This window comes from Protopterus annectens, chromosome 5.part0, assembly GCF_019279795.1.
Source record: "Protopterus annectens isolate FY-2018-M chromosome 5.part0, PAN1.0, whole genome shotgun sequence".
NCBI classification, from domain to species: Eukaryota; Metazoa; Chordata; order Ceratodontiformes; family Protopteridae; genus Protopterus; species Protopterus annectens.
The window spans coordinates 263,375,645-263,390,700 of NC_056735.1; the positions used below are offsets into that span (position 1 = coordinate 263,375,645).

Sequence of the window (15,056 nt, forward strand, 5' to 3'; positions counted from 1 at the left end):
TGCAACATCACTGTTGTCCCATATTTTCTCCACTTTTTGATGACTATCTTCACTATGTTCCATGGTATATCTAATGCTGTGGAAATTTGTTTTGTACCCTTCTCCTGACTGATACCCTTCAACAATGAGATCCCTCTGATGCTTTGCAAGCTCTCTGCGAACCATGGCTTTTGCTGTAGCAGGCAACTGAGTAAATGTCAGGAAAATCCTACTAGGACAGCTGAACTTTACTTGGGGTTAATCAGAGTCTCTTTAATTGATGGCAGGTGTATACCCAGGAAGACTGAATGCTGTAATTAAATCAAAAGGTGCTTCAACAAAGTATTAGTTTAAGGGTGTGCACACACAACAAAGTATTACTTTAAGGGTGTGCACACTTATGTAACCAGCTCATTGTACGTTTTTTATTTTTTATATTTTTTCCTTTAACAGGTTTGTTTGTTTTTCAATTGAATTGTACAGGCTATAAGTCATATTAAAGGTGGGAAAGGTTTTGAAATGATTTATTGTGGCCTCATTTTTTTATATCACAAAAACCTGGTATTTTAACAGGGGTGTGTAAACTTTTTATATCCACTGTAATTATGCCCTAGAAGCATAATTTAATTAATTCCTTGCACACTTTATTAAAATGTTAGTCACAGTTGTAAGCAAACACAATGGTTAACAATCTATGTTGAGATGACAATGCAGAAAAGAGTAGCAACATACCATCACACTGCTGAATGATCTCTTCTGCTGTGCTATCATAATGTGCCAGAGGATTGCTTGGATTCCGATACTAAAGAAAAAATAAAAAAATCAGTCAACAGAAACAAAACTTTCTAAAATTCTAGCATTATTTACCTGCTTAAAAAATCCTTATAGGTTCATAAGTTCATAGGTGTGTACTAGGCTAATTGCCCTGGAGCCTTTACAAGCCTAGCCCATAAGATTACCCTGGCAGCGTGCCACCCGACATTAGTTCTAGGTGCCTCTGTCAAGCAGAGCCACTGGAGTGATCCCTGGGGTGAATTTTCTATTTCCCATCCAGTCATCAAGATTTCTCTTGAAGAGAGCCAGTGAGGTGCTCTGCTTGACATGTATGGGAGGTCAATTCCATTGCATGGGCAGTCTCTGGGTTATGAACCTGTCCCTCCAGCATGTTCTGTTGATTGTGGTAATGAGGGTGAGGTCTCTGGAGCATGTGGTGTGGAGGGATTGGGATTTCTTTAGATGTAGCATTTCTAACAGAGCTGGTCAGACGTGGCTTTGTAAGTCAAGCAGAGATTGCCTCTAAGTAGGCCATATGAGACACAGAATAGTTGGAGTTTTTTTGAGTCTGTCCATATAGGACAAGTGTTTAAGGACTAGGATCCTCCTTGTGAGGTACTTTTGCGGCCTCTCCAGTTGTTGCAGGTGTCTAGTGAGGTACATGCCAAATGGAGCATTGTAACCACAAACTGGAACAGCTGCAGTAGTTGAATCCATTTTATTCACAATACAAATGATACAAATAAGTATAAAAACATGTTGACAATAAAAACTTCCAGTTAAGCGCTTTCTTCCCATATACTATGGGACTTCATTAGAACAAACTGAACTTACGTACTTATATACATCCTACCCCATCCATAATTACATTCCATAACCCATTAATTAACAATTTAAAGTGATAGGACCAAATCCTGAACATTAGCTTTTTTTTTTTTTTTTTTTACATTCTCTTTTCCCTATATTGTTGTATCATTTACTAATAAAATAGAGGGTATAAGTCATGAGTATTATAATGAAATGAAAAAGAGAAGAGTTTTTTTTAACATTAAATGAAATGTATGAAGGAAGTGAGAATGGAAGAAGATATGTGGCAGAGTAATAAAATGTATATAGAAAAAGGATGAAAGAAAATATATAAAAAAATGAAGGCCCTTAACACTAGAGAATATGAATTATAAAATATTTATGAAACTACTACAAAAAAGATGGAGAAAGCCTTAGATGAGGTAGTGGGAGAAATGATTTATGGTATAAAATGGAGAGGTGAAAGAAATGCTAATTAATAGTGAAAAAAAGCAGTGGAGATGTTACTGAAAGAAATTAAAGAAGTAACACTAGTATGATGTGACGTAGCTAAAACATTTGATAAAGTAAGTCTTGAAGCAGTGTAGCATAGGAGAAAAATATTAATGTAGTAAAGAAATGTTATGAAGATTCATAGGTGCAAGTTATAATAAATGGATGGATGGGAAAAATAAGTATAAAGAGAGGAGTACAACAGGGATGCCCAATGAACATGTGCATTATTACAGACATGCATGTATGAAATGAGAGAGGCAAGATGTGTGATGGAGATAAATGTTATATTATTAATATGTATGGCATATGCAAATGATTTAGTTTTAATAAAAAAAACAAGGAATTGCTAAGTGAGGTTATAATAAAAATAATCAAAAAGCTGTTAAAGTCTGGCCCTGCAGTTAAACACATGAAGTGTAAGAGATCTGGTGAAATAAAAAAAGAATGGAATATATTTCAGAATAAGTGAAGTAAAGATCTTGGGAGTGACATTTGGTGAGTATGAAAGGGCAGTAAGTAAATGGAGAGAGAGATACTGGAACAAATAAAAAAAATTGTTAGCTTGGTAAAAAAGTTTTTACTTTTCATTTCTGAAAAAGACATATATGCCAAATATGTATGTATTAGGAAAAATAATGTATTTAGTGGGAATATATATGTTTCCAACTCAAACAGAAAAAGAGTTATTAGAGATTTTTAACTTTATTTAGGGCTCAAGGCTGAACCTAGTGAGAAGGATGATTCATATTAAAAAAGAAGCTGGTTTGAATTATAAAGAAATCCACATGTATACTTAGCATCTATCTATATATATATATATATATATATATATATATATATATATATATATATATATATATATATACATATCTATCTTTATATATATATCTATCTATACATATATATATATATATATATATATCTATATATATATATATATTCTGGTTAATGAGAAATGTCAAAGAAAGAAGTAAAAAAATAAGTAAGATGCTATATAAAAAATATAAAAAATGTATGGGAAGAAAACAGGGACATAATGGAAAAAAAAGAGTATGACAAAAAAGGAAATTCTGAAAATTAAAAGTGGAGTCGATTTTAAAGAAAAGAATGGTATAACATGATTTTAGAAAAAACATAGTGTACACATGGAAGAAATTGAAGAAAAAGATTTGAAAATCTTTATGAAGCAGAGGACTGTTTGTGGAGAATTGTGTTATGCAAGTTATTGGTGAAAGGAAATAAGAAATGTGATGGAGGCAAAAAATGTGTCGACTGTAGTGAAGAGAAACAACAAAACATTGTGTTTTGGACTGCAAGAATAAAGAAGCTTGGGAAAAGTTTAAAAACGAATATAGATGGGAAGGGTTTAAATGTACAAGTATGAACATGAACTTATATGGGAAGCACAATAAAGTAAAGAAATGTGATACTGGCAAATGGGGTAAAGTACTGTTTGGGACAATCTGGGTGCTGTGGAAAGAAGCTATGAGAATTTGTTAATAACAAGAAAATGGAAGAGGATGGTGTATTAGCTGAAATAAGATGGTTGTGTATGAAAGGGTGGGGAATGGAAAGTAAGTATAAAAGAAAATAATGAAATAAATTGAATTATTTAGTTAACTTCTTTTGTGTTGATACAATTATTTACAAAACAACAGTTAAGCATGAATGTTAAAAAATAAGGTGTGTGAAGAGCTGATTTAAAATTTTTATATGAAATAAAATGAATATAAACATTAATAAACAACCCATACAGTTTTTGACACATTTCATAGGATCTTTTAAATCCACCTGAGGTTCCATCAACTCAAGAAGATTTCACCTCAGTTTAAGGTCTCATCCAAAAGAGGACATACCCAGGAGCGAACTAGAGCCTTTTCAGACCCAAAGATTATCGATCTGCTCAATTGCAGAGTATTGAGCTTTATCTATTTGCAGTTGTTCTCTTATTATGTCCCTACTCAAATCTAACCTGCTTGCCAGATTCTGAGTTGGCCACCTCTGCAATACATTTAAGGAAAGGAAAAACACAAGCCACCAAATTTCTGAAACAAATTAGTAATCTGTCATCCCCAGCTTGCTCTGTGGCATACAGGAATAAGTCCATGACTGTGGCCCAGATGATACAAGTCTGATTAGCAGACTGGATGGGAATGAGCATCCAGATAACAAGAGAAGTTACCACACAGCTGTACTGTAAATTATGCTTCTCCCTCCCCTCACCTTTGTGTGTGTGTGTGTGTGTGTGTGTGTGTGTGTGTGTGTGTGTGTGTGTGTGTGTGTGTGTGTCTGTTAGCTTCTTGTTGACTTTAGATATCTAGCTTTCCTCCATAGCTCCTTCTACCCAATACCACTACCCTGGTGGACTCCTCTGATGTACTCTGTCCTTCTAAACAAGAAGTTCTCTTAGCCATACTGGCTTAGCATCCCCTGTGCCTGGGAGAGCAGTTTGGAAGCTGGGAACATCATACTGGGGCCAAGATGAGACTTTCTTCATAGCCCTTATTCCCACCTCCACATGCTGACACCATTGTAAGGCTGGACAGGCAATGGGATATAGCCTATGCACATTCTAAATATTGGGCCCTAGAGGACAGCCATGTCCGCCCTGTCTTCAACATTCTGGCCTCTATCAGAGCTCCTATAAAGAGACATCTGGCATGGTCCCCCCAGCCACTCTGCCTGCACCATCAGTCACCCAAGCGACTAATTTAACGTGGGTCAACTGGGTCTTACACAGGGCTTTATTCCTCTGCATTACCAGAATGGCACCAGCCTCACATTTCCAGAGTCTGGGGTTCAGTCTTGTCATTTAGTTACTGCCTGTAAAGTGTACATGCTTCATCCATACCCACATTTTGTTTTTTTTAGATACTCTGCTTTCTTTTCACCTCCTGAAAACATGCTACTTGACTAGCATCTGTGAACTGTTCATGAGTGCTGCAGCCACCCTTCCCTTTGTAGTCCATGTTGTGGCTGAAAAGGATCTGTGAAAGGTTAGTTCACTTATTTATTTTATTTATTTACTGATATCTGACGATGGGGAAAGTCCAACTGAGTAGAAGCCCAATTTTAGCCGAGGGTCAGAGAAAAAAAGCTCCAAATTATTACAAAACATTTTAACAGTAATTTCACCATCTTCAAAATAAAACAAAAACATCTGCAGTTTAAACTATTATAACAAATTAGACATAATATAAAAACATTGGTTCAGAATCTATACAAAGTATATAACAATCATTTAATATTTACAGACATTTTAGACAGTTTGTAGAGACATTAAAAGTAAGTTAGTCTGATAGAAATAAGAATTGCAATATAAACTTGAGGGAAAAACATGCGTATGGTTTATTTAGAGTGAAAGTCAGGGAAGAGAATTTGATAGCAGTAAGGAAATAAGTGAAGAAGGGAAAGTAAGGAGGTATAAGGAATGAAAAGGTACTTGTTCACATTTAGGGATATCACTTATCCTAGTTTTTAGTTAGGAAATCTTTCATAGTGGTTTTGAAAGATATAATGTATGGTATAGACCTGATGGATACAGATAAGGAGTTCCAGGCGTCAGCAACCTTATATGAGTACAGACAATACCCAACAGATTTGCTAGGTTTGTAAACAGATGGGTTTTTGGTCACTGGATCCCACTGACTGACTGGGAACATAGTTGTGTAGGACGTCTTTTAGTGCTGGACAGGCAGATGGATGTTAGATAATTTTATAGGTGGTAAGAAGTTGTGTATACAGTAGTTGATGTGGCAGTTGTAACAAATTTAGGCTTTTTAGTACTATACAGTGGTGGATTCTGAAAGGGGTATGTTCTGCAATTTAGCAAATTTGTTATAGCATTGTTCAAGTTTAAATTTTTTTGAAGCTTGGAGGTTAGTAAGGATGGAAGCATCGTAAAGAAAAGTGGGGAGGAGATAAGTAGTGGCAAGTGCAGTTTTAGTTGTGTCGGTGAGAAAGTTTTTAGCTCTGTAAAGCATCCCTAGTTTTTGATGAGGCTTTCTTATGCAATTTTGGAAGTGCAGGTCAAATTTAAGATTATCATCTACTATCACCCCTAATAGCTTGCTATGAGAAGTGACTTTAATGGTTGTATTATCAAGAGAGAGGTCTTTAAATTTTGTTTTTTTCATGAGAGAGGGATTGGGGAAAAAAGTAGTAGTTTGGTCTTTTTTGGGTTAAGCATGATGAGTTGTGAGTTACAAAGCCATGTTTTTAGTGGCTGTTAAAGCTTCCTGAGTAATTTTTTGGAGGTGTACCATGTTGTCATATGTGCAAATAAGAGTGTAATCATCTGTATGTTGTATTAGGGTGGCTTGTTGTGTGGATGAATAGAAGGTATTGGTAAAAGTGTTAAAGAGGAGGGGACCAAGGATAGAGCCGTGTGGTACACCGGTGTTAACTTGGAGGTACGGAGAGAGCGTGGATTGCCATTTTACTGACTGATATCTATTGGACAGGTAGCATTTGATCCATAGAAGGGTGGGCTGACAGAGAGCTAGTGAGGACATATGAAGTAGAGGTTTGCTGTGGCAAACTGTGCCAAAGGCTTTAGACAAGTCTAGAAATAAGGAAGAGACTAGTTTGCCATTATCTCTGGCTTTATTTGCAGTATCTGTATAGGTTAGAAGGGGAGTGCTAGTACTATGGGATGGATGGAAGCCATGTTGTGTAAGGGAATAGGAGTTCTTCCTGCAGGAGATAGTCACTTACCCACTTAACAATACATTCAATTAAAATGAAATGTTCCATGCAGTGTTACAATTAAGCTTTGAACCCCCATTGGCAAAAAGATTTCTCAAGAGCAACCAACAGAAAAAAATGAAACTTTTTTTCTGACAAGAATAATATTAAATAAACGTAAAATTCACCTTAATGAACACAAAGCACAAACTTGGGATTACCTGCATATTTTGCAATGTGCAAAAATCAATATACTCCATCAAAAGATACTTGCTTTCTTGAAAATATTGCAGTGTTTGTCTCCATCAGAGACCATGTACATAGAGGTAAATGTAAAATATATAAAAGCTGAATGCTGATACTTATGACAAATCTTGAGTATCTGTTATACTGGGAATCTATGTCAGTGCCTAGAAATTTGTGAAAAGACACACCACTTCACTTTAATCCTGGGAACCATGTTCATCAGCAATGCACAAATGCTTCATATAATCCGGGGAAGGTGGAGATCATAACAGTAGTAACCCAGGCCAACATATAATCAACAATAATATAGCTAGTTATACAGCGTGCAGGGCAGCCTTTTATTAAGTTTATTGCTCAAAAGACTGAAGACCATATTTATTTTCAGCATATGCATTTTCTACCTACTCTTATTCTGTAGTACATCTAATTTTTAAAGACATGTCTAGTCACTCCAGACAGATCAATGTCCCACTTTATACCTTGCTGATCTGACCTCTTACTGAATACAATGCTGCATTCTGTAGAATTCAAATAACACATCTAAAGCGACTTGAAAAGTAGAATAACTTATTAAAAAAAATCAAAGGGGTGGAAAATGAACTACTTGGTATAACTTTAGGACCAGTCTTTATATTCTGTTTCTTATAATTTTCATAGAATTGACCTCTTTCTGGTCTAGAGGACAATGCCTGATCTGCTTTTACTTAAATGACAATGCCTGAACTGTACTGCTGGAGGAGTTAATACTCTTTAAGGAAACCTAAAATTAAAAATAAATACCAGTAATACAAACATATTACAAAATGCCTTTAAAGATTATGGAATAAGTTCTTACAACTTGAAGAAGTTAGCCATTTACTTTTTTCAGAAATAGCTTCCATATGAAACTGCTGCCATCACCATGTAAGCAATCTTCAGGGAAAAAAAATCACTCTAACATTGCGGCTCACAGAAAATTCACAAAATATCAAATACCTTCTATAACACCTGAAAGAAGCTTGGATTTGCTGCTGCTCTCTAACAACTGGCTATCATAATGAAATGTACACCTACCAAATTAGTAATGCTATTGTACTTGCACACAATAAACAAATATGTCTCTCTAATTAAAATTACACTACATCTATTCCTATCACTGCGATTCTAGTTGCTACCATAAACACTTACTCCTTTCATGGAAACTTCTCCAGTTAGTCTTTTATATTACATTTTGTCAGTTTTACACTTTTTTCCTTCACTGACATAAGTAACTGTTATTGCTTTAATTTATTACATTGTAATATATATTTATGTTAATATTTGTTTATCCTATTTCATTACCTATTTTAAAGGTTTTTATGATGTTATTGCTGGAATTCTGCTCCCCGGGTCTCCAATGAAGTTTTTTTCCCAATTGGACTTTTCTGACAAACAAATTACAGTGTGACACAGCCAGATAAAGCCTAAATGAACTGGGTCACATTAAAGTTGTCCAGGCACTATTGAAGCCCATGGGGAATGTGTGGGAGTGGGTGGCCAGTGGTACCTTGCCCATTCTAGAGACAATCCCAGAGCAGACAATATAGCTGTGGGTGAGTCCACAGGGACAGGTTTCATATAAGAAGGCAGGGCATGTTGAGATGAGGCTATCATGGACAGGACCCATCTTTCTCTAGTTCAGCACAGCTGATATGTGGAAATTCACCCATGAACAGGAGCAGAGCATAGCAAGCAGGCACTCCACCACATCTGATGGTCAACAATGGGAATTAGGAAGAAAAGACAAAATCTCCAGACACCCAGGAGGATAGCAATCTGTTGCCAAGTATAGGAAGTAAGAGTGATATTAGACACCAGAAATAGTATGGGAATTAATGGATCAAAGGGGGTGAATGGGACTCAACTGCAGACTTCTCATCTGTCCAGTATTTTGCAGAATGTCCCTGGTTTTGCATAATTTGTTTGTCCCATCCCTCATACTTTTTTTTATTTTCTGATGAATCATTGAGGATTATAATCAGTGAATGACAGACATTAGAATCTCGGGCTTCTTATTGCTCAGAAAGTGCAACAGATGCTGTTGATCTAGTAATTTTTTAAGTAAATTAGAGCAATAATTAAAAACTGTTCCTGACTATGGGCCTTTGTACCCCACCTTCATTATTTTTTGGCTTTGTCAGGAATTCTTGAGCAAAGAAGTTGTGAGGCATGCTCAATGGTCTCAGAAAGAATGAACGAGTCAAAAGTATACAAAATAGTAACCCTGAGTCATATAGAGAAATTAGTAGGTATCAAAGTGGGGTACCAGTAATTAAGTTTGTTGAAAGCTGGGAGGTCACAAGCTTGGCAATCAGACCTATGAATCTATGGACTAATTCTTAAGTGTGGCTTCATACTTTCTCTAACATGAATAGAGAGCTGTCAATCAGCCAGTGAACCTGGATCAGCCTACTGCCAACCTGATGGTCATGGTCAGGAATTTTATATCTATTCTACCAGGGTTACAAGAATACAATCATGTCATTCAATAAGCTCCATGCATACTTCTGCATACTGCTAACAGAGAGTCTCTGCTGATCTCCCCAACAAGTCAGTTTGCAATGCATGGGATTGTTTCATCGGCCATGACACCATTCAAATGCCATCACCATCCTCTCACAGATGGCTTTCTCAGGCACTGGCTCTGTCCTAGAACTTGGGTCACAGATGCTGTAAACAAACCGCGGAGTACTACACTGCAACGACTTGCCAGCCAATGTGTTCCTATGAAGTAAAAAGGCAGAGCAGAAGTATTCCGCACACATTTATCTTCCATGAAACATTTTCCAAGCCCGTATACTGATATTTTTTTTCTTATCCTGCCAGCATAAGGCACTTATGTCATGTTATCCCCACCCCATGATGGTACAGTTTATGTACTGGGTAATGGCTTCACAACATATCAACTAGTTCTAATACTATTTTTATTTCTGTTAGGGGAAGAGGACCCTATCTCCTTTCACACAAATCTAGCCAATTCAGCTTCTTCGACATATCACCAGACTAAACTGATTTGCGGTAATACCCTCTTTCCCTAGACTCAGTCAGATGCATGCACTAATCCATTTATAACTTTGTGTGGACATAAGTGAGGGATGCAAGTGTTATAAGCCATAATATTTTTATTACATTTTGATTGCTAAAGTGCCCCTTGAACACTTATGTTAGTTTAGAAAGGTGCCTCATTAAATGCATACCCTAAACAGAGAAACTTAAAATGAACAGCAACAGAAGCAGTAAAGATAATGCACAATTAAAGCAATGCATTACAAATAAAGGGTACTGGAACCGCAGATTATTAAAGTATACAGTTGCACTTGTGTTACAAGTAAAAGTAATGTGAAATACTACAGATGAAACAAGAAGCCCTGTCAGCAAATGTGCTGAAGAATACAGGTGTAGCCAAGACAATGAATTGTGAAACAAAAGAAAAGGAAACCTAAAATAATCAGCTTCAAAACAAGTACCAGTCAAGCATCTGGAAAAAGTCTAGTACTGTGTGAATTTTACCACTTTCCCACACTGGTGTCCATTCTGACCCAGAGTGCCAATAAACTGTAATTCCAGCAATTTTTTTCTCAATGTTGTTTTTGTCACAAATTACAGTCCTGGAAATCAGCTTTAACCTCTGTAGAAAAGCACCAGCGGGACACAGTTGAAAATGACTGAGAATTTGGACTACAGGATACAGACACATGGGAATCAATTCAATAAAGAAGCCGTGTCCATGCCTGTAAAGACTGCCTTGGTTTAGAAAAAAAGAATATTTAAAAAATGCTTGATAACCATACAATTCACACAAAAGTGCAGGTTACATGCATGGTGCTTCTTTAGGTTTTGATTTGCACTTGCAGTGAGATAACACTTCTCATTTGGTAGCACTCTAATAGGTTAATTAGTGCATGCATTTGTCTGACATTATCAAAGCCTCTTCAGCTACTTGGATGGTACAGTGGCTATATTATTTAAATATAGTACTATGTGTGAAAATACGCTTAATTGTTTGTAATCATAGCATTTCCTATGAATCATATCAACACATTAAAAACAGATCTGCTTTCTTATTTTAATAAAACATTGACTTGTAAAGTTTAAGCGGCAAATAAGAATGAAAAAATGAACCAAGTTCTTGGAATCAAAGACAAGTAGTACAAAATGCTAGCACCGAATATTACTTTAGCATTACATGAGTACCAAATTTTACTCTAGCATTACATGAGTAGGGTATGCTGTGCTAGTAGGGAAAGATAATGTTATGTCACTTCCTGAACAACGTTTTTGTCTTTTTCAGATGTATGCTGCTATATCCATCTGGGTGCCCTGCATTTGGTTTATATGCAGGTTTGTTGATATCAGTTTAATTGATTACATTTAGTTGATATATGCAGATGGTCAACAGGTGTGCTACATCGACAATCCACAGGTAGGGGAATATTCTCTTTCCCCTGGGGATTGTGCACTCTCATAGTTACCTTGCAGCCACGGAGTCCCCAATAAGTGCCCGTTCACCTCAGAGTTGGTATTGGCAATAAATGAAATCCAGCAGTCACATCCACGGATAAAATAATTTATTATACAACGTGAAAATGAAAAACTAAAAACTTTAAAAACAGACAAACCAATTAAGCGCTTTCACCCATCTATGTAGGCTTCTTCAGAACAATATGTTATTTAAAAAGACGCCTTAAATAACTTATTTGGCGCCAAAAACAGTTCAAACATTTAAAGCTATAAATACACTGAAATATCTGTTGTGCAGAATAAAGCCTGCATAAAAAACCTAGTTCCGTGTTGAGTGACCGAAACCAACAATAATATTACAGGAAAGTTCATTTGTTGACCAAAAACATCAGTAATTGAGATGTTAGTGATCGGACTGCTCCGTTCACTTATTCGTATGTAGAGTGAAGTCCGATCGCTGTCCTATACGCGATCATAAGGCTCCCATACGTACAAGTAAAATTAATGATAAAATTAATGTGCCAACATAATATAACCTAGTGATGATGACAAACCAAATGAATCAACTTACACGAACTACTAAATGTACTCTTACTATACTAATCTAAGTATTATATGTATTAATGATATGTTGTCTAACAAACTAATATAAAAAATATAAAAAATATTGCTGAATAAAAATGTGTCTATTAACCACTAATAAATATAAAATGATTACATATGTTAGTATAATAGCAATAAAGTAATATCACAATCAATTAAACTAAAACCAATAATCACTGCATAAATAATAATTAAGTATAAAATATGAAAAAATATAAAAATAAAAAAGTTTTTTTGCTGTGTACATAGTTTTTAATTAATAATTGAACATTTGCGCACCAATAAAAAATATAAATATAGCAAATGATCGTGTATAGGACAGCGATCGGACTTCACTCTACATAGGAATAAGTGAACGGAGCAGTCCGATCACTAACATCTCAATTACTGATATTTTTTGGTCAACAAATGAACTTTCCTGTAATATTATTGTTGGTTTCGTCACTCAACATGGAACTAGTTTTTTTATGCAGGGTTTATTCTGCACAACAGATATTTCAGTGTATTTACATCTTTAAATGTTTGAACTGTATTTGGCGCCAAATAAGTTATTTAAGGCGTCTTTTCAAATAACATATTGTTCTGAAGAAGCCTACATAGATGGGTGAAAGTGCTTAATTAGTTTGTCTGTTTTTAAAGTTTTTAGTTTTTCATTTTCACATTGTATAATAAATTATTTTATCCGTGGATGTGACTGCTGGATTTCGTTTATTGCCAATACCAACTCTGAGGTGACCGGGCACTTATTGGGGACTCCGTGGCTGGAAGGTTACTTGGTATTTTTTCAGAGACTATTCGGTTGTACACTCTCATAGTTAGTACATATAATTAGCAGTGATTGTGGGCAAAAAATGATGTTACTTTTTTTTTTTTGAAAACTGGATGTACCAAGGTTCTTTCCCAGTGCATGTGTGGTAACATGTCAGGGTTTGGTTTGTCAGACTTTTGCAGTCAATGTTTTGGAGGTAAATGTATAAGCTACTCGACTAAAGTGAGAAGACTCATCTATCCACAACCCTTTTTATCTGTTTTTGCACATGGGGTTGGGGTATCACTTCACCGCTGAAAATCATATAGACCCAAGGTTCATACTGCAGGGTGGCCAGCCCTGCCCTGGTTGTTCTTCCATACCACACAAATGTATACACACTCACACCTATTGCGAATTTAGAGTGTCCAGTTCAGCTAGTACATGTCTTTGGAATAAGTGAGGAAACCGGAGCACCAAGAGGAAAAACATGCAAACACAGGGAGGACATACAGACTCCCCATAGAAGGCACCCCAGTCAAGAATCGAATCAAAGAACATCTGGCTGTGAGGTGACAATGCCATCCATTGTACCACTGTACCATATGTTATGCTTGCTCGCCCTCTCTCTCTCTATATATGTGTATATATATATATGTGTGTGTGTGTGTGTGTGTGTGTGTGTGTGTGTGTGTGTGTGTGTGTGTGTGTGTGTGTGTGTGTGTGTGTGTGCGCGTGCAATAATATGAACATTTCTTGATGTCTGCTGGTGTGGAGAGGGATTTTGTCACTTAGCTCTCAGACCACAAAAAGTGAACACAGGAATGATTTCCAGAACAAGCAAACTAGCATCATAACTGGTCTTTATTATAAATAGACTTTCTTATATTCTATTACTAATTGAAAGTAAGAGCTTGCCCATAGATTCTCTATAAATGTTAGTACTAAATTGTGTCTGGTTAGTGTTTTCTTTTTAAATTCATACTCTGGGCAGTTTTATTTAGTTTCTGCTGATATTACTGCTTGTGCATGTGATAAAAAGGAGCAGCAAATGAATATATTAAAAATACCTTCAAAAAAAGCTTGGTTTTATACATACCTGATCCAGAATGTGAGAATTTGGGATTTCATTCTTCAACCTCCAAGCAACCCCAACATGGGATTCAGGAGAATCAAACCTAGCACTTGTAGGAGTTCTTACAATCTCCGCTCCAAGTGCCCGAAGAACATCCACCTAAAAAGAGAAGCCAAGAAAACCATTACAATAAAAATTTAATGTGTTTCTAGTATAAATATTTACTTGAGTGACTTATTCAAGTATGACACAGATGTTATGGAAATATAAAAAAAATCACTGTAGTACTATTATTTTGTCAAAGAATTATTTTGCACCTTTGCTGAACATTTTGTACTATATGGGATCAGCTATTTGGAAACAGGGAGCCCATATAAAGAGCCAAAGTAATGTAATATAGGAGAAGGCTTGAGGCCCAGCTAGTCTGTATAATGGGCTGCTGACTCTTATGTGAATGTCCGCCTCATCTCATTCTTGAACTTTCACCATCCATCCTAAGTGCCTTGTCTTTTCAAGTGCCAGTAATACTGTCCACTTTTTACTATCTGACATCATCTGAGTGACCCCAATTTTTATTATTCAGATAGACCCATAATATACTGTCTATTTCTTCTGCCTTCCGGGATGAATATACTGAGCATTACTTATCTATCCTCTTAATTAAACCTGTAAACATGCTATCATCCTTATGGCAGATGGGAGCAGTACAATTTGAAACAGATTAGTAAGAGTGATAGGTGGACTGAGGATAAATTGTGGGAGTAAGCTCGGGAGGTGTCTGTATGGCTGAAGCAGGAGGGAATAGTGGATTTGAAAATCAATTGTTGCAGAGCTAGTATCATACTCTGCCAAAGTTTTTGAAGGATGGATGAGGGCATGTTGGATGGCTTTTGTAGATTTGGACAGGAGGAAGTGGATAACTTGCATCTGTAGTAGTACTGCAAAGAAGTACAGGGACTTGGGGAGTGTACAGTATGGAACTAGGAGTCTGTGTTTGACAGATTGAAAAGGAATGGCTGGGTGTCTTTGGTGTAACTAGTAAAGGGAAGAGTTGTCAGAAGAACAGAGTGGTGCTGATTTTGGTGCTGGGTGGAAGAAATGTGAAACTGCAAACCACTGGAAGTAGTTAGGAACATTACCACATGACAAGAACAGAAATGCAAC

The 15,056-nt window shown here is 36.3% G+C and overlaps 1 protein-coding gene across 2 annotated transcripts in view; it reads right to left on the reverse strand.

Annotated features, from left to right (window-relative positions):
* CBS (cystathionine beta-synthase) overlaps positions 1 to 15,056 on the reverse strand; it is a 656,282-nt gene that overhangs the window by 261,498 nt on the left and 379,728 nt on the right. For both annotated transcript variants that reach the window (XM_044072237.1, XM_044072236.1), the window contains exons 6-7: positions 13,917 to 14,051; positions 712 to 781 (exon numbers count right to left, since the gene is read on the reverse strand). In XM_044072237.1, coding sequence (XP_043928172.1) covers positions 712 to 781; positions 13,917 to 14,051 — 205 coding nt within the window. The remainder of the gene's footprint in view (positions 1 to 711; positions 782 to 13,916; positions 14,052 to 15,056) is intronic.